A 20,233-nucleotide genomic window follows, 5' to 3' on the forward strand; every position below is an offset into this window, starting at 1 on the left:
TGAAGAGTTGACTCATTGGAAAAGACCCTGATGCTGGGAGGGATTGGGGTCAGGAGGAGAAGGGGACGACAGAGGATGAGATGGCTGGATGGCATCACCGACTTGATGGACGTGAGTTTGAGTGAACTCCAGGAGATGGTGATGGACAGGGAGGCCTGGCGTGCTACAATTCATGGGGTCACAGAGTTGGACACGACTAAGCAACTGAACTGAACTGAACTGAATACAAATATCTTCTCCCACCACATGGCTTTTCTTTTTACTATTATAATGATTTCTTTTGATTAAAGAAGTACTTAATTTTGCTGTAATATACTCTAAGCCTTCATTTTCTCATCTGTAAAACTAGGGATTGTGGAAGTATTTTACTCACAAGATTGTTATGAGGGATACATTAAAGAATTCAGGTACTCCTGGTACTCTGAAAAGCTCAAGAGATATTATTTTATCTCCAGTGCAACTCTCTCATTCTCCATAACCTTCTATTTCCTTCCATGTTCTCTCTTCTGAATCTCGGAGAGGTCCTATGGTATAGCAGAAACTGTTGACCATATAGCTTTAATCATTAGTGATTTAGTCATTCTTTGTGAACATAGGCAAAAAAGTCACTAAACGTGACTCACTATCCCATGACCCCACCTTCTAACTGGGGAAGAAATATAAACACTACAGAAGGGAAGTGCGTTTATTTCAGTGGTTAACACCCAGAAAGCAATATGCTTGGCGCCCCAGCATGCTTCATCTTTCTCCTCTGCCAGCTCACAGGTGAGTGCAACCAGATCCTCTTATTTTCCTGATTGTCTACCCCATCCTGGGTGTAGCTCCAAGCTCCTGGCTCCACTCTGGATCTCTGGCTCAACTCAGCAGGCTCTATCTCTCATGTAATATTGTTTTGTTTCCTGTGGTATCTGAATCACATATGGCAGAAAGAGACTGCAGGGACAGGAGAAGGAATGACTTTGGGGGTTAACTGCTCTTCTGACTGTCCCAGGGAAGGAAGGGCTGAACGAAGTGGTGTTGGGTATCAGGAAGACCTGTGTTCTAACCTGGAGTCTGCCGTGAATTAGATGAAAAATGTCATCTTCTCCAGACCTCAGCTCTTCCTCATTTTGAGAGTAATTTTAAAAACAAAATGAGATGCTGAGATGGTACAAGTGTAAATTTCTTTACTTAGAAATATGTATTTTAAATATTTTTATTTAAATATATTTATAACATTTATACATGTATTTCTATGTTTTATATTTTCATTGTTGTTTAGTCGCTAAGTCATGTCCAACTGTTTTGTGATCACATGGGCTGTAGCCTGCCATGCTCCTTTATCCATGGTATTTCCCAGGCAAGAATACTGGAGTAGGCTGCCATTTCTGTCTCTAGGGTATCTTCCTGACCCAGGGATCGAACCTGCATCTGCTGCACTGGCAGGCAGTTTCTTTACCACTGAGCCACCAGGGAAGCCCATGTTTCAAATTTATATCAATATGAATACATGTTATTTAGAAAAATATTTTAAATGATTATGCATTTAACAATCATTTTAATGGCAGAGAACTTTTGAATTTTCTCTCTTAACCCAAGCAATGCAATCAGTGTCTACTTAGAAAACCAATCCTTTCCTCCCCACCACCAGAGCTCTTGAAGTGTTTTGCATCAACAGACTCTCACCCTCCTTGAGTTCTTTAAAAGTTTCTGTTTTTAGGAAGCACCTGGTCCTGGTATAGACCCCCACTTTAAAACCTCTCCTGAACGGAAATGGTGATCAGAAGTGGAACTTGGGGATGGTGATGTGGGGGGAAACATGGCAGGTTGCTCGCCTGAAACCTGACCTGGGGCAGCAGGTGCTCGCAGGTTGGTTGGAGCAGCCCTGCTCCAAGAGACTGTGGCAGCCTGCATGCTATACCTCCTGTGATTGAAAGGACAATCCAAGATTGTTCTAGACCTTCCAGGAAGTAGGACCATGGAAGGAGTGCTGCCCCCGGACAAGAAGTCCTGTGTTTGATAGTAACTATATTATTGTGAATAGGTTTCTTGGCCTCTGAAACTTTTTGCTTACAAATTCATAGCAGAAAATGAAACCTAACTTGCAAATTATTGTGGTGTTTTAAATGAGATATCAAATGCAGAACAATAAATAATAAATGCAGAACAATAAATAATAAATCACCATTTATTAAGCTCATATTACACAAGGCATTTTTCATACAATTTCTTCACAAGTTTTCAAGATAGGTATTATTATCCCCAAAATGTAGGCTCTGAGAAGTCAAATGTCTTAGGCAAGAGGAGGTAGAGCAGAGACTGAGTTTCCAAAGCTAGTGCTCATTTCATCACAGCAAACTAACTGGCTAACACTGTACTCCCAGGAAAAGTGCTTGACAAACATGTACTTGAGCTGAATCTTCCCCAGGGATTCCTTCTCTCTCCAGGTACACGAAGCCAAGGTAGGTGCTGGAAATGCCCAAGAAGAATAGGTAACTCCATTGTCAGAATGTGGATGCACCAACCAAGAATCACCCTAGCCAAATTCAGAGGGACTAAGGAGTAACTCTTGCAGCCTCAGTATTCTCATCTGGAAAATGGGCACAATTTTGTGGTGATTCTATTATACAATAGTGTTGAGGAGAAAGTTAATAAAATGAAATTAGAAAAAGTGGGTGAGATGGTATTGGGGAGATGTTGAAAAAGACAAGAAGAGAAAAACAAGAAAAAAGGTTTGGGAGGTCACAACCCAAAGGAAAGGCGTGTAGCAAAGGGGAGGAGCTGTGGTCCCTTCTTGTTATGAAGAGCATCTTAGGGTTGACTCTCCTGGTGCAAAAAATATCTGAGACTTGGCCATGGCAAAAAGCAAAGGGTCTTCTCTCCCAGCTCCCTCCACTTCCAAAAGTAGCTGGGAATGCTCACTGTAGGAGCTATCTCCCTGTGCGGTGGCTGGACATACTCTTTTGTTGTGCATTAACCAGTTACTGATGTGTATGCATTAGGGTCCAGACCACCTTCTAAGAAGCTTACCTTGAAAGAAGCCGCCCAAAAGAGGTTTTGGGAAATCTCACTTTTAGTCATTCTTGTAGAAATGAGACCCAAAAGTAGGAAGCGTTCTCAAAGCCTGTCTCTTATACCACTACTGCCTGCTTCCCCTGTGCCCCCCACCATGGTTCAGACTGCTGTGTGCTTCTCAAAAACAACCTTCACATCTGTATTCACCCTTCACCCTCACCCAAACTCTGGTGAATAAAGGTTATGCCTTTTCTCCTGTGAGACTTTAGAATACTGAAACTCAAAGCAGTAGTGGGAGGCAGAAGTGGAAAGAATGAGGTCTTTAGAGAAGGCCGAGGAACAAACTATCTCCTCTTGTCACATCTGCCACTTTCCAGTTTGGGGTCTTGGGAAAGTGACTCAACATCTTGGAGCCCCAATTTCTTTATCTATAAAGTTCAGCTTAACCTCTATCACACAGAGTTGCTTTGAGGATCAAGAAAGGGAATACTCATTATACCAAGTATTCATTGCTGGAGTTATTATTACAGAGGAACCAGAATGGAACCCAAGTCTCCTGACACCCAGTTAGCCCAGAGTTCTGTTTTACACTGCCCCAAGCTGCTTGAGAGGAGAGGTCATCTCCACTCATCCCTGGATGAGATCCCAGACCCCATCACCACAGGATCTGGAACCTAATGCCTGTAGATCAGTCATCTGCTAATTCACAGCAAAATGGTATGTCTAGTCAACTGCTAGGGAAATAGCTCCTTCTGGGGAATTTAAAGTGGAAAATAAAATGACAATCATGGTGGAATTTCAAGAGGTTAAGTGTGAGAAAGAGTTGAAGACTTTCTCAGGGAAGGGCTTTGAAGTAGGCTTTATGAGTATTAAACATGATTTCGATAGACAGAGACAAGGATAAAGCACCAAAAAAAAGTGTGAGTTAGGACATAAACAGGGGATCAGCTGAGGAGGGAGTCCTGGTTGCATGTCTGGTAGTTAAGTGAGTGGCCATCCAAGGCTTCAATCATCCCACAGCATCAACTTTTGCTTGCCTAGGAGCAAAAATCCTGGGCTTCTCTAGATACAGTCAACCTGGGACGTGTAATACCCCTGAACTAATGCCAGAGGAAGGCTACTACTTGAGTTGAGTGCCTGTCAGTCTTATCCAAACCATTTTGCTGCTACAAAATGAGGAGGGAGTGAAATGGATGCAGAGGAGGCAAGTTACAGTATTTACTGCACTGATCCAGGTGGGAATCTCATGGGATCCAAACCTCCAGGCCTTATAGATAAATGGGAATAGCCACCCATTCTCTAGGCTCTTCTGATCATACATGTTACATCCCCCATCCCCCACTGTGTGTTCCCTAAGTACCTGTCACTTCTCCTTTCACAACACATGTTGTTACTTATTTAATGACTCTCTTCCAACTCCATGAGTACAAGGATCATGATTATTTTGCTCCCCATTTATACCCTCCAATTCCTAAACAGTATCTGGCCAAAATATGGAGCTAAACAAACTCTTGTTAAAAGAAGGAATGACTGAACGAGCAGAGCATGACCTACCTAGATGTAGTAAAACTATAGAGGACCACACACTGAAGGTGGGGAAGCCATCCAAGAGAGGGAAGCTTTAGTTCTGTCTTAACACCTGAGAAGAGAAGTGTCTTGTTTCTGGATCAAGAAACAGTCAACTGGGAAGAGGAAGCAAAATTGGTTAGGATTTGCCAGTCCAGCCCCCTAACCTCTGAGCTCACATACAGGAATGGCATGGAACCACTTTTCTCCTTTATGATGCTTCTTCTCATCCTGAAGATACAATAAAGACAGAACAATGTCCTCCATCTAGGTTCCCGTTGGCAATTTGCACTTTAATGCCCTCGAGTTTCATTCTAACAAGGAACAACGAATTTGAAGACAGTTTTTATATGTTCACAAAATTCACGTTTCTTAAAATGTACCCTGGGGAGATAGAACTACATATGTAGAGATGTAAAAAGAACAATTATTTACTTGTGGCTTAAGTGTTGCATGAGTGCTAAAACACGAAAGTCAAACTCTTACAGTTTTATCACCTCAACACATCAAATGAAAAAAAATATACTGAAATGTACCCTAATCCAGGAAATTCACCTACTTAGGGGCAAGTCATAGCCAGTCTTTACTTGACTTCAAAATATTCACCCCTTTCATCTTGTGATTGAAGTAAACGAATGAATGCATTAATTGACAAATCAAAAATTCAAAATAAAATTAATTTTTGTCTGTAACATTTACTGGGACTATTCTGACACCTCATGAGATGACCAAAGAGAAAGCAATGAAAAATCATCTTTCCCTTAGTATTAGAGAAGCAAGGAGGGCAGTTTAAAAAAAAAAACCTGCTTACTTAACAGGGTGATTTGACAAAGGCTTGAGCGATCCAAAGTATATATCCACTGACTGATATAGAGAGGAAAAAGTTTGAAAGAAAAAACCAACTCTTAAAGAGCATTCACCCAGGAAGAGAAACCAGTTCTTGCAGAGATAAATTTAGCAAATAAGTTGGTCAAGACCTGTAATCAGAGGACTAGGTCAACATTTGGTAGCAACAGATTCCCTTACTCTGGGGCATTGATAGAACTGCTTGCACCTGAAGGATGGTCAAGAAAGGACTTGAATGGGAATTTGGGATCCAGTGAGGCCCCTGGGATTCAGAGTGGACACCTAAACCCTTTAGGGAACTGAGGATGGGGAGTAATGGAAAGGGCTGGAGCTGTAACAAATGCCAAGGGACCTTCAAACTGAGCTGCAGTGTAAAGAGTTCAGGCTCCAGGGCTGGAATGACATTGGGTTAAACCCTCAAATTATCACCTGCTAGCTTTGTGCTCTTGGACAAGTTACTTGAGGTTTGGTTTTGTTTAAATCAAATCCAGTTTACAAACTTTTGCTATGAAGGGCCAAATAGTAAATATTTTAAGTTTTGCAGGCAGTATGATTTTTATCACAACTATCCAATTCAACCTTTGTAGTGGAAAAGCAGTCATAGACTGCTGCTATGGAAAGAACATGGCTGTGTTCCAATAAAACTTTATTTTCAAAACAGGGGCAGAACAGATTTGGCCCATGGCCTATAAGGTTGCTGATCCCTAATAAAAGGATCAAAACTAATTTTCAGGATTGCTCTAAGTCACAGGTGTAATATTTACAAAAAATATTTGACACAGAATAAACCCTTAGTAACAGCAACATAGTTATGAGTGTTAACAGGAATTATAATTTTAGATAAAAACTTCTTCTGGCATCTCAGATGGTAAAGAATTTGCCTGCAATATGGAGGACCTGGGCTTGATCCATGTGTTGGGAAGATCTCCTGGAGAAGGGAATGGCTACCCACTCCAGTATTCTTGCCTGGAGAATCCCATGGACAGAGGAGCCTGGCGGGCTATAGTCCACGGGGTAGCAAACAGTCAGACATGACTGAGCGACTAACACTTTCACTTTCAGGCTTTCATGATTTTAGATATCTGAATAAGCCAGTTGCAGGAATTTGGGTTTTACTAGAAGAGTTATGAGTTATATGAGTATTGAGTGGTAGAAAATACTATGGTAAGAGATCTAGCTGTGAAACAAAAAAGAGCCTGAATGATTGGTCAATCAGCACAGGCCCAAGTAGGCACAGTGCCTGGGACCCACATTAGTTTTCATTTTGATTTTTTTTTTTAATCTGAAGGAAAAAAAATATTGCAATAATAACGACTATGTAGTAACAAATCTAACAGGTGTTACATCCATTTTTATACCAACACAGCACAAAATATAAATTTTAATATTTTATGGAAGAATGACCAACTAGGAAGGAAAAATAACTTTGGGTTTTTACTTTTACAGAGAACATCTTTAAGGAGAAGACTTTGGTTCTGATTTTACTTTTTCCACTATTTCTGAACCTTGAATAACTTCTACTATTGAGTTTTCTCATTTGTAAAATATGCTGTATAAGGTCTTAACCCTGTGAGTACTGAGGTAGCGTCTGCCTCTTACCATGTATTTCAGTAAGTCACTTAACCTCATTGTGGCTGTGGTTCCTGATCTATAAAATGAGACTGTAAAAGAAAAAAAAATTCTTCCTGTAAGCATTGGTTTTGGTTACATGAGATCAGAGTCGGGGCTTTCAAACAGCTAATCCCTGTTTAAGTTCCCTCACTGCTACATCCAGAGGCCAACCTTCAGATCTTAATAGGTAGAAGGTGACTTATTCCTCATACTTGTTTACTAGAAAAACTCACTTGACCACTTCTGGAAGCTTTTTCAGCAGCCATTCTTAGCTATTTTTCACCTGGAGACAAAAAATCAGTGATGGTTGTTTGCAAGTCATGCTTTTTGAGGTGAATTAGTATTGCAGTGAAATAAAAATTGGGGAAACAGTGGGCATTAAAACCCTACTACAATTCCTGATAGTTCAGAGTAAGCATCACAAGGTAGCCTGGGCATATTTCAGAGCTCCCAGTCACCCATTTTTTTCCTTTTCACTCAAGAAAGGATACTGGAACTCAAGTGAATGAGAACCTCATTTAGGGATGATCTTGAATTCCCTCCATTCTATTATAAAATAGAAAAATTTTCCATTGTATATATAGACCACAACTCTTTATCGATTCATCTGTTGATGGACATCTAGGTTGCTTCCATGCTCTAGCTATTGTAAATAGTGCTTCAATGAACAGTGGGATACATGTGTCTCTTTCAATTTTGGTTTCCTCAAGGTATATGCCTAGGAGTGGGAATCCTGGGTCATATGGTGGTTTTATTCCTAGTTTTTTTAAAAGAATCTCCATACAGTCTTCCATAGCGACTGTATCAGTTTACATTCCCAACAGTGCAAGAGCGTTCCCTCTTCTCCACACCTTGTCCAGCATTTATTGTTTGTAGACTATTTGATGATGGCCATTCTGACCGGTGTGAGGTGATATTACCATACATAAAATAGATAGCCAATGGGAATTTTCTGTATGTTTCAGGAAACTCAAACAGGGACTCTGTATCAATCTAGAGGGGTGGGATAGGGAGGGAGATGGGAGGGAGCTCCAAAAGGGAGGGGATATATGTATACCTACGGCTGATTCATGTTGAGGTTTGACAGAAAACAGCAAAATTCTGTAAAGCAATTATCCTTCAATGAAAAAATTAATTAATTTTAAAAAATAGAAAAATAAATCATCCTCAAAATTCTATGTGACCATTGTCTTTAAGAACTTATAGCTTTCTTCTCAGTGCTCTGGCTTGTGCTTGAGAACCTCTGTCCCAGGTCATGTAGACTGTCACCTTCCTCATCTGCATCAAAATTGGCTCTCCCAGGAGCAGCCTGGAAGTCCTACATGGAGCTTGAACAGTAACCTCCCTACTTGTCCTTCTACGGGAACTTGTCAAGACTGGAGCTGGGTTTCACGGTGTACCTTAGAGCTTGGTCTTTTCAACCAGAGGTCTCTGGAAATGGGGTGGATTTACCTGCCATCACCCCTTTCAGGCAGAGAATTCTGACCTCAATGTCTTTGTGTGAGGAGGTCCCAAAAGGTTTCCTGGGGCTGGTTAGGTTAGACTGAAAGGGTTTCTTGGGACCTTTCCGAGACCCAAAGGGAGTGAGTAATTGGTGGCAAAGGCAGGGACTAGGGTTTATTTTATGGTTCTCTGTTTCTGCAGGGCCAGCAGCCTCTGGAATCCCAAAGAAGCTGGTTGGTGCCATTGGTGGGTCTGTGATTTTCCCTCTGAATCTCTCAGTAAATCTAGTTGACAGCATTATCTGGGTCTTCAATTCAACCACTCTCGTTACCATACAGCCAAAAACAGCAGGCAAAAAAGCCCTTGTCATAGTGACCCAAAAGCGTAACATGGAAAGAGTGAATTTCCCACATGAAGGCTACTCCCTGAAGCTCAGCAGACTGAAGAAGAACGACTCAGGTATCTACCGTGTGGAGATACACAGCTCAACCCTCCAGGATCCCCTCACCCAGGAGTATGAGCTGCATGTCTATGGTGAGCAGAATCAGGTCCGAAGGCGGATGACTGCCTTCATAAAGTGGTGAACCCCCTGATATTGAAGCTGTTCAAACAAAGACTGGATGTCTATTCGGTTGTCTATTTCTCTTACAGAGTACCTGTCAAAGCCCAAAGTCGTCATAGGTCTGCAGGAGAATAAGAATGGCACCTGTGTAACCAATCTCACATGTTCCATGGAACATGGAGAAGAGGATGTAACTTACAGCTGGAAGTCTCTGGACCAGACAACCAATGAATCACACAGGGGCTCCATTCTCCCCATATCCTGGAGGTGGGAGAAAAGTGACATGACCTTCATCTGCATGGCCAGTAACCCCATCAGCAGCAACTCCTCAAACCCTATCTTTGCCCAGAATCTCTGTGAAGGTGACTGTCTCTCCTCTTTCTCCGGGAGCCCCTGTTCTTAAGACCTATATCTTCTTCTCCTGGTTCCCATGTGAACAAACCTTTTGTGAAAACTAGAAGCCCTGGGGAAATCATCAGACTGGGAGGAAGGTTGCAATTGCTCTAAAAGCTGTGTCATTTTCCCTAGCTGATGCTTCTCCCTGGCTCTGCCTCCACCCGTTCTCTTTCTAAAGGTGCTGCTGGGGGCCAGGCTCCCTACGTGGTCCTCTACGTCCTGTTGTCGTTCTTCCTGCTCTGTTCCCTCGCACTGGTGTTAATTATTTTTATCATACAAAGAGAAAGAAAAAAAGGTAGAGTATGTACTGTTTACCTCAATCTTGCATCTTTTCCCTCATTCATTTAACAAGCATATGTTGGACTGTGTGTCAAGCTTCGTGCCTGGCACTAAGGATGCAGAAATGAAGAAGCCACAGTCTGTCCTAAAGGACAGGACCATCCATTGGCACTTGGTTCTGCAGTGGAGAGAATACTTTCATTTCTATCCTAAGGCCTTATCAGTCCCTTCTCCAGTGCCTGCCTTCTCCTTCCCCCCAGAGGGACTTACTAGTGTAGCCCTTCTGCTGACACAGGCCCCACACAGCTGACTCTGCTCCCCTGACCAGAAGGCCATGGCCTCCAACACTGAGGTCCACAGACCAGCACACTCCAGTCAGCCCATCCCTGTCAGAGCCCCCAGCCCATCCCAAGTCCCTCCACTGGATCAACTCCAGAGATTTCTCTTCACTCCCCACCTCAGTCTAGATACATTCCTCTTGGAGAAGGCATTGTCTGTCTTTCTCCATGCTACATCCCATGTCCCTAAACCCTGCTGATTTGTCTTTTTGGGTTCCCACTGATACCGTCCACTGAGGGTATCAGGGAGGGACCTAAGCATTGGTTAGGAATGAACTGCAGACACTGAGATCTTCTTTCCCTCCTGGAAACACTGAGGAATCATTTATGATCTCCTCTGCTTCCTATTTAGAGTTTGGGAAGCAAAGTGATGAGGGTTACCAGTTCATCTTGGAGTTTTCCTGGGTTTAGCATTAAAAGTCTCATGTTCTGGAAAACCCTTCAGTTACAGGAAAATCAGGATGCTTGAAAATCACTCTAAGTGGGTTATTCAAATAGGATGGTGTACCAATAAGGGTGGCCAGTGGAAGGAGGACCAGCTCTGATTCTTTCTCAACTTGTTTTCAGAGATCATTGAAGAGAAGAAGGAACTGGACACTCATCAGAAAACTCTTCCCTTCCCTCCCATTCCTGAAGAGATGCCCGAGTATGATACAATCTCTACTTTTAATGTGAGTTCTTTCCCATTTTTTCTGGGGCCTGATTCTCCTCTGAGTCCCTCCTTTGTTTAGTTGAGCTTTTTCCAAGGATTCGGACAACGTGAGAAATGAGAATGTATAATCCTTGAACCCAATGCACTTTATCTCTTCCATCTTTTTTTTTTATTCAATTTTAATTTTAAAAAAATTATACATGTGTTCCCCATCCTGAACCCTCCTCCCTCCTCCCTCCCCATACCATCCCTCTGGGTCATCCCAGTGCACCAGCCCCAAGCATCCAGCATCGTGCATTGAACCTGGACTGGCATCTCGTTTCATACATGACATTTCACAGGTTTCAATGCCATTCTCCCAAATCTTCCCACCCTCTTCCTCTCCCACAGAGTCCATAAGCCTGTTCTATACATCAGTGTCTCTTTTGCTGTCTCGTATACAGGGTTATCGTTACCATCTTTCTAAATTCCATATATATGCGTTAGTATACTGTATTGGTGTTTGTCCTTCTGGCTTACTTCACTCTGTATAATAGGCTCCAGTTTCATCCACCTCATTAGAACTGATTCAAATGTATTCTTTTTAATGGCTGAGTAATACTCCATTGTGTATATGTACCACAGCTTCCTTATCCATTCATCTGCTGATGGGCATCTAGGTTGTTTCCATGTCCTGGCTATTATAAACAGTGCTGCGATGAACATTGGGGTACACGTGTCTCTTTCCCTTCTGGTTTCCTTAGTGTGTATGCCCAGCAGTGGTATTGCTGGATCATAAGGCGGTTCTATTTCCAGTTTTTTAAGGAATCTCCACACTGTTCTCCATAGTGGCTGTACTAGTTTGCATTCCCACCAACAGTGTAAGAGGGTTCCCTTTTCTCCACACCCTCTCCAACATTTATTATTTGTAGACTTTTGGATCACAGCCATTCTGACTGGTATGAAATGGTATCTCATAGTGGTTTTGATTTGCATTTCTCTGATAATGAGTGATGTTGAGCATCTTTTCATGTGTTTGTTAGCCATCTGTATGTCTTCTTTGGAGAAATGTCTATTTAGATCTTTGGCCCATTTTTTGATTGGGTCATTTATTTTTCTAGAGTTGAGCTGTAGGAGTTGCTTGTATATTTTTGAGATTAGTTGTTTGTCGGTTGCTTCATTTGCTATTATTTTCTCCCATTCTGAAGGCTGTCTTTTCACCTTGCTAATAGTTTCCTTTGATGTGCAGAAGCTTTTAAGTTTAATTAGTTATATGCCAATAAAATGGACAACGAGGAAGAAATGGACAAATTCTTAGAAAAGTACAACTTTCCAAAACTCGACCAGGAAGAAATAGAAAACCTTAACAGACCCATCACAAGCACGGAAATTGAAACTGTAATCAAAAATCTTCCAGCAAACAAAAGCCCAGGTCCAGATGGCTTCACAGCTGAATTCTACCAAAAATTTAGAGAAGAGCTAACACCTATCCTGCTCAAACTCTTCCAGAAAATTGCAGAGGAAGGTAAACTTCCAAACTCATTCTATGAGGCCACCATCACCCTAATACCAAACCCCAAAAAAGATGCCACAAAAAAAGAAAACTACAGGCCAATATCACTGATGAACATAGATGCAAAAATCCTAAACAAAATTCTAGCAATCAGAATCCAACAACACATTAAAAAGATCATACACCATGACCAAGTGGGCTTTATCCCAGGGATGCAAGGATTCTTCAATATCTCTTCCATCTTTATGGATTCTTTCCTGTGCAGGAATTGATGGCCTTTGGTTCTGACCCAGCCGGGAATGCTAACACTGTGATCCATGGAATCACTCCTTCCCCCTGGCACAATGGCCACTCAGCAGGCCTGATCCCTTTTGTATAGGACAGTGGAGATAGAAATGTGATTTATTTATTTATTTATTTTTACTTTACAATATTATATTGGGTTTGCCATACATCATCATGCATCCACCAGGGGTGTACACGTGTTCCTTTAACATATTTGAGTTATGGTGTCAGAAGGTGGGCTTCAGAGATGCTTTTTCCTCTGAGGCAATTCAAGGAACCAGCAGGAGGAGGCTCAGATGTTCCACACCCAAGACTTCCCATGTGTGGGTCATCAAGCTTCAGTGACCACAAGGTTAATTCAAAGAAAACTCTTTGAAAAGAAAATCCCAAGATAAAGTTGAAAGAAATCCAAATAACAAGAGACAAATTGGGGACTTCACTGGTGGTCCAGTGGTTAAGACTCCACACTCCCAAAGCAGGAAGCCTGGGTTCAATCCCTGGTCAGGGAACTGGATCCCACACGCTGCAACTAAGAGAGCCTGCACCCAGCAATGAAGATCCTGTGTGCCACAACTAAGATCCAGAAGAGCCAAATTGATTAACTGATTATAGAAAAATGAGAGAGAGAGGCAGTTTTGAGACAAGAACTAGATAGACAGCTTCAAAAGGTCCCCTGGAAGCAATCATTGTAGCCAAGGCTGGGCTTGCTCCTTAGGGGTCATAGTGCTCTTTCCACATTGGCCCACTTAATGAAAAAGTTAAAGCACTTTAGAGCCTCAAAAATCTTAGTGTTACTTCAGCCATCAATGCCTCTGGATCAGGATGCATCTTCTTACACTTATCCACAACTTTTCCAAGAGGAGTCATTACATTTCCTCTTCCAAGTTGTTGATGTTCTGAAAGCTCCTTCCTTCCTTACAGGAGAGACCTCTCTGTGCTCCACTCAGCCTGACTTTTGTCAAAACTAATCACTTTCCTAACATCCCCCTCTTCTCCTGCTCAAGACACATTCCCTGGAGACCACAGTACTGTCCTCGATGTTCAAGAATAAACTTTACTGACCCAGGATATCTGTCTCTGGCCTGGGAGGAGCTTTTGTTACTGTTGTCATCATTGTTTTATCCCTTTCTGATTTGAGTTTGTTTGCAACATTAGCAGTGTTATTTCAAATTATTCTTTAATCACTTGGGAGATTCATAGCTCACGGGACTTATTTATCTTACATATTTATTAGGTGATTTAAACAGAACACAGTTTAAAAATAATGCAGTTGCTTCTTGAAAAAAGTCATTAATAATTACAATGGCAGTCACGGGCAAGAATACTTCTCACTCCCTGTTCCTGCTCCAGAACCCTCTCTTCCCTCTCACCATCTCTTCCCATCTCTGCTTTCCCTTCTCCAGATTCTGGATGCCTCTTTAGCCTTGTCTATGTGACCCAGGGTGTTCAGTTCAGTTCAGTTCAGCTGCTCAGTCGTGTCCAACTCTGTGACCCCATGGACTACAGCACTCCAGCCCTCCCTGTCCATCACCAACTCCCAGAGTTTACTCAAACCCATGTCCATTGTGTCAGTGATGCCATCCAACCATCTCATCCTCTGCCATCCCCTTCTCCTCCTGCCTTCAATCTTTCCCAGCATCTGGGTTTTTTCAAATGAGTCAGCTCTTCACATCAGGTGGCCAAAATATTGGAGTTTCAGCTTCAGCATCAGTCCTTCCAATGAATATTCAGGACTGATTTCCTTTAAGATGGACTGGTTTGATCTCCTTGCAAAGTCCAAGGGACTCTCATGAGTCTTCTCCAACACCACAGTTCAAAGGCTTCAATTCTTTGGCATTCAGCTTTCTTTATAGTCCAACTCTCCCATCCATACATAACCACTGGAAAAGCCATAGCTTTGACTAGACAGATTTTTGTTGGCAAAGTAATGTTTCTACTTTTTAATATGCTGTCTAGGTTGATCATAACTTTTCTTCCAAGGACCCAGGGTGTAGGTGATGATTTCTTTTGTTTGTTTTCTGCTGCTGCTGCTGCTAAGTCGCTTCAGTCGTGTCCAACTCTGTGCGACCCCATAGATGGAAGCCCACCAGGCTCCCCCGTCCCTGGGATTCTCCAGGCAAGAACACTGGAGTGGGTTGCCATTTCCTTCTCCAATGCATGAAAGTGAAAAGTCAAAGTGAAGTCGCTCAGTCGTGTCTGACCCTTAGCGACCCCATAGACTGCAGCCTACCAGGCTCCTCCGTCCATGGGATTTTCCAGGCAAGAGTACTGGAATGGGGTGCCATTGCCTTCTTTGTCTTTGTTTTCTAACAGGGCACTATTCCAGAGGAAAACCCAGCCAATACCATCTATTCCACTGTGCACATAGCCCCAAAGGTAAGAACCCTTAGGGGTGAGTTTCATCTTAGGTGTCCCATCCTCTTTTCTTATTCAAGATTACCTAGAATTTCTTGGGCCCCAGGGATTTCATTTTCCCTGGTACTAAAAGGCACCCAGTATATCCCATTCCTGTTGCTTAAGTTTACAAGTATGTGGGGAAAAGGGGAGAATTGTGTTTTAGGAGTTGAAGTGGGGATAAAGTGGAACAAATAGAGTAGGAGAGAGGTTCCAGGTAGGACTGATAGGGAAAATCAGCAAGAGCCTTACTGAGGGCATGGGGAAAGGTCCACGGCTTCAGCTGTGCCTGGGAGAAAGGGATGGATGGCTGGGGAGACAATTCCAGCTTATTTCGGGTCACTTGTAAACCGGAGGCAGGAGAACATTCCTCTTCTTTTCCAAGGTCTAGCTATGTTACATCTAGTTTGCACCTCCCCCCACAGTCAAATTACTACCAACACAGTAAGTTTGTAAATCTTATTCCTTCAGAGATCACACTTGGTGGAAGCAGGGATACCTTCCTTTCTCATCTTCAAACTAGATCAGAAAATTGAGGATGGGGCAAGCACTGTGCTTAGTAATAGGAAAGGTTGGTTTGGATAGATTGTTAGAAGGAAAGTTCAGTCCATTAAGCATTCAAGATAAATGTGGGTTAAGCTTGAGAGATAGTTTTTCTAAGGTCAAAATGATTAAATAGAGGAGCAAGCACAGTGGCAGGGGTTGGGTTGAGTACCCTTGGCAGTGAAGTGTCTGGGATGGTGGGGTCTCCTGGGAGGATCCAGAGCCCTGCTCCCTTACAGCATTCTTCATCTTTATGTCTGCCCGACAGGTAACAGAACCCCACTCCCTGCCCATGTTGTCAGATACACCAACGGCATCTATCTATAACAATGTCATGTAAACAGACATGTGCTCCAAAGAAAATGATCACAAGAATTCACTTCAAGGAAGAATGAAGAACACTGACTTTCTTCGATAATAAACTATCCCTTATGCTCCTTCAGAGTTAAGAGTTCCTAATCTGGGAATTCCCATGTGGTCCAGTGGTTAGGACTCTGTGCTTTCACTGCTGAGGGCCCAGGTTCAATCCTTGGTTAGGGTACTAAGATCCCACAAGCCATGGGGTGAGGCAAAAAAAAAAAAAAAGAGTCCCACATCCTATCCACTGCTGACAAATCTCCTCAAACCCCAAATCCCTCCCTGGATATTTGACTAGGAATTTATTGGCCAATTCAAAGCAAGGGTCTTAGAAGCATCTCTGTTGAAATGTTAACACGGATTCAAACAGCTCCCTTTCCAGGGCTTGGAGATGAGGAATACACCAAGTGCTTGGTTGCCAAGAGGGCAAGAACTTCAGGGTGGCCAGCCGACCTTAGCAGCAGAAGCAGAAGACAACAGTCAGAGGGGATTGATCTACTGACTCATCAGTGACATGCTGAGCTCACGAGTGCTGTGCTGAGCTCACACTTATTTTGGTCAGATGTGCTCTCTGTGACCCTGAAACTGACCCTTCAGGAACTACTTCCCTGGGCAGTGGCAGCAGGCCTGACCACAGATTTCTGAAACCCAGGGAGTCAAGTGTGGATACACAAGACTTGGGAGTCAAAGTGCACAAGGAAAGAGAAGCCGGGTGGAAGACAGTTTGGCTGACTGGAAACTCAAACAAGGAACATGCCGAGAGAGAACATTGCTTTTGGACATCTTTCTGGATACACAACTTGAATGGAAATGTTGGGAACAAATCTGAGATCCCAGGTCTGGGGGTGTGAAGTGTCTCCTTTATTTAAGGGAAAACAACTTCTGCATTGGGGAAGTGTAAAAATAAATGTCACTTATAAAGAGGAAGGTCTATTCATTTTCAGAGCTTTTGCTATTTCTGTAAAAACAATCAGCACAAAATAATACTTATGCTAAAGAGACATATTTTTGAGATGACAAATTCTGTTCCCCTTCATGCTGCTGCTGCTGCTAAGTTGCTTCAGTCATGTCCGACTCTTAGCAACCCCATGGACTGCAGCCTACCAGGCTCCTCTGTCCATGGGATTTTCCAGGCAAGAGTACTGGAGTGGGGTGCCATTGCCTTCTCCAGTTCCCCTTCATAGATGTGTCCTTTCTGAGACACCACACCCAGTGGAGTGATATGCACATGGTAAATATTGTAAATGATTGTATTTATTACTACTTTTTTTTTTTTCAGAGTTCTAGGACTTTTAATTTGTCCCAAAATTGCTGAAGCAAAAATCATGATAAAACATTCTGCTTTCCTTTACACCCCCAACGCAAAAAAAAAAAAAAAAAAAAAAACTCCATAAGAAAAAAATGGTTTTGTACATGGGAAGAAACAATATAAATTCAAAATTTACAGATAAGGGTTAGCTCTATCACTCATCTCTTTAAAAAGCTTATACGAATATCCAGTCAACACCACCAGGGTTATCTCCCTTGAAATGTTATCTATACGGATTTCCAAGCAGACCACAGGGCTGTATACTGTCTTGAAATGTCCTCAGAAGGCTCTGTCATTGATCAGGTAACACAGTAAAAACCCCAGAGTCCTTTCTTTCTAATGGAAGAGAGAGAGGAGACAGGGATAGAAGAAACTATTCAAACTTCGTCTTCTTTCCTTGTGGCTATGGTTTCCTCCTCCTCCTCTGCCTCCTCGGAAGCCTCCTGGCCCTCCAAAGCCTCCCCGGCCTCTGCCACCAAATCCACCTTGGCCACCTCTGCCACCACCTCGGCCTCCAAAGCCACCTCTGCCTCCTCCAGGCCACCAAAGCCACCTTCACCCTTAGGTTTGGCCCAGTCCAAAGTGACTTTGTTCCCATCGATTTCACCATCTTCCATGGCCTCCTTGGCAGCTTTGGCATCTTCCTTGCTATTGAAGTCTACAAAACCAAACCCTTTGGAGCATCCAGTCTCCCAGTCAGTGACTATCCTTGCTCGAATAGAGCCATCAAACAACTCCTTTAACGTCTCTTCTGTTTTTATCCTCAGAGAGACCTTTGACAAACAGTTTTGGATGGCTGGCTTCTTGCATTAGGTGATCCCATGGGTCCTTGCAACTCCAGTCTGATGGCTCTGCCCTCAATTTCCCTTTTATTACATGAATTTAAAGCTTCTTTAGCATCTTCAAATGAAGCAAATTCTATAAATGCATACCCTTTAGATTTGCCATTTTGGTTCTGGGGTACCTTGATATGAGTTGCCTTCTCAAATACTTCCTGAAGACTGTCTTCCGTTGCACTATAGGAGAGGTTGCTTAAAACCAGGGTTTTTGATTCACCACTGCAAGTGCTATTCTTTCCATCTATATGGTCTTGACTTTGACCTTTAACTATGTTCTATTTTATTTTTTTAATATAAATTTATTTATTTTAATTGGAGACTAATTACTTTACAATATTGTATTGGTTTTGCCATACATCAACATGAATCCGCCTGCATCACCCATCTATCTCTGTTCCTTGCTTTTCTTCCAAGGTTTTTTCTGCATCAGCTTCTGTCTTAAATTCAATATAAGCAATCCCTTTACTCTTTCCATCCTTGCTGACTAATCTGATCTCCACGGCATCTTCAAACACTTCTTTTAATTCATCCTGAGTAACTTTGTAAGGCAGATTTTTAGCCAAAAGTGGTCTTGCATCTCAATCTTTCTTACTGTTTCCCTTTGGTTTGTATAGTTTAATTTCATTGCCAAAGACTTTTAAACCAGTGAGTTCCAAGGCTTTTTCCAGGTCTCAGGCAGATTCAAAATCCATATAGCCAAACTTTCTAGACACACCAATTCTGACATCGACAACAGCAAGATCATTTTTAGCAAAAAGGTCACTGATACCTATTTTCAACCCAGGAGCAGATTTATTGAAGTTCAGGTTTCCAACAAACAGATTGGAAGATGTAGTTGGTTCTGTGTTTCTTGGCTTCAGGAGCTGCCTTTTGGCCATTTCCTTCTTTCGTTTTCCAGGTGCTTCTTTGACAGGCTCTTCTTCCTCTTCCTTTTCCTCCTCTTCCTCCTCCTCATCATCCTCCTCTTCATTATCGTCATCCTCTTCCTCCTCTTCTTCCTCCTTCTCCTCTTCTTCTTCCTCCTCCTCCTCTTCATCATCGTCATCCTCCTCCTCCTCTTCATCATCGTCATCCTCCTCCTCCTCTTCATCATCGTCATCCTCCTCCTCCTCTTCATCATCGTCATCCTCCTCCTCCTCTTCATCATCATCCTCCTCCTCTTCATCATCATCCTCCTCCTCCTCTTCATCATCCTCCTCCTCCTCTTCATCGTCATCCTCCTCCTCCTCTTCATCATCGTCATCCTCCTCCTCCTCTTCATCATCGTCATCCTCCTCCTCCTCTTCATCATCGTCATCCTCCTCCTCCTCTTCATCATCATCCTCCTCCTCCTCATCAGCATCATCGTCAGCAGCACTCTTAGCCCTTCCTCTTCCTCCTCTTTCTCCTCCTCATCGTCATCCTCATCATCCTCATCATCTGTGGCAGGAGCAGCACCAAAAGCAGCAGCTGCCTTCCTCACAGCTGGCTTATCCTCCTCTTCATCATCTTAGTCTTCCTCTTCACTGTCATCTTCATGTTCTTCATCACTGTCTTCTTTCTTGGCATTCTTGCCGTTCTTTGTTCCCTTGCCTGAGGAAGCTGCTCCCTTCTTACCAGAGGTGCTACCAATGCTTTGCCTGGGGTGGCCCCTTTTTTGCCAGGTGTTACTACTGCTTTAGCAGGTGTAACTGTCTTCTTGGCTGGTGTAGCTGCTGCCTTTTTTGCCAGAGGTGACAGCTGCTTTCTTTGCCGGTGTGGCAACTGCAACCTTTTTTTGTTGGGGAAACCATCATCTTCTTTGCAGGAGTTGTGGTAGCCTTCTTGCCTTTTTTCTGAGGGATAACAACCTCTTCTCTACTCCTCTCATCATCTTCATCTTCTGACATTTCCTCATCTTCACTATCTTCTTCTACCTCCTTTGGGGGAGGAGCCATTTTCTTGGAGTCACCTTGATTTTTACCAGCCTTTGCTTTGGATAAAAAGGCTACTCTCTTCTTGCTACGTTCTTTAAGCACACGCATTTTAAAAATTACACCTCCAGCCAGAATTGAACCTTGCTTCACCAAACTGTTTCTCAATGCAGACTACAAGTGGACAACTGTTCAGTTCAGTTCAGTCACTCAGTCGTGTCCTACTATTTGCGACCCCATGAATCGCAGCACGCCAGGCCTCCCTGTCCATCACCAACTCCCAGAGTTCACTCAAACTCACATCCATCGACTCAGTGATGACATGCCCTCTCATCCTCTGTCATCCCCTTCTCCTCCTACCCCCAATCCCTCCCAGCATCAGAGTCTTTTCCAATGAGTCAACTCTTCGCATGAGGTGGCCAAAGTACTGGAGTT

At 42.9% G+C, this 20,233-nt stretch overlaps 1 protein-coding gene and 1 pseudogene across 2 annotated transcripts; one reads left to right on the forward strand and one right to left on the reverse strand.

The window, feature by feature from the left end:
• Positions 1-662: 662 nt before the first annotated feature.
• On the forward strand, positions 663-16,767 carry SLAMF7 (SLAM family member 7). 2 transcript variants are annotated; one of them, XM_010837856.1, is made up of 7 exons: positions 663-765; positions 8,662-8,994; positions 9,112-9,384; positions 9,597-9,713; positions 10,603-10,706; positions 14,778-14,840; positions 15,670-16,767. In XM_010837856.1, exons 1-7 carry the CDS (start codon positions 717-719, stop codon positions 15,739-15,741), a joined length of 1,011 nt encoding a protein of 336 aa, XP_010836158.1. In that variant the 5' UTR covers positions 663-716; the 3' UTR covers positions 15,742-16,767. The 2 variants fall into 2 exon arrangements, with proteins under 2 accessions (XP_010836158.1, XP_010836159.1); XM_010837857.1 differs by lacking the exon at positions 9,597-9,713 and having other exon boundaries at positions 15,670-16,766.
• Positions 16,768-17,431: 664 nt separating this feature from the next.
• Positions 17,432-19,909, reverse strand: LOC104987103 (annotated as a pseudogene).
• Between the last annotated feature and the right edge of the window lie 324 nt (positions 19,910-20,233).

This window comes from Bison bison, unplaced genomic scaffold (genome assembly GCF_000754665.1).
Source record: "Bison bison bison isolate TAMUID 2011002044 unplaced genomic scaffold, Bison_UMD1.0 scf7180017864082, whole genome shotgun sequence".
NCBI classification, from domain to species: domain Eukaryota; kingdom Metazoa; phylum Chordata; class Mammalia; order Artiodactyla; family Bovidae; genus Bison; species Bison bison.

Excerpts from the sequence above, each read along its gene's own strand:
- SLAMF7 (XM_010837856.1), top strand. The coding sequence starts at position 717 with ATGCTTGGCGCCCCAGCATGCTTCATCTTTCTCCTCTGCCAGCTCACA. Across the intron at positions 766-8,661 it reads TCTCCTCTGCCAGCTCACAG|GGCCAGCAGCCTCTGGAATC; the intron begins GTGAGTGCAACC and ends CTGTTTCTGCAG. Across the intron at positions 9,385-9,596 it reads TGCCCAGAATCTCTGTGAAG|GTGCTGCTGGGGGCCAGGCT; the intron begins GTGACTGTCTCT and ends CTCTTTCTAAAG.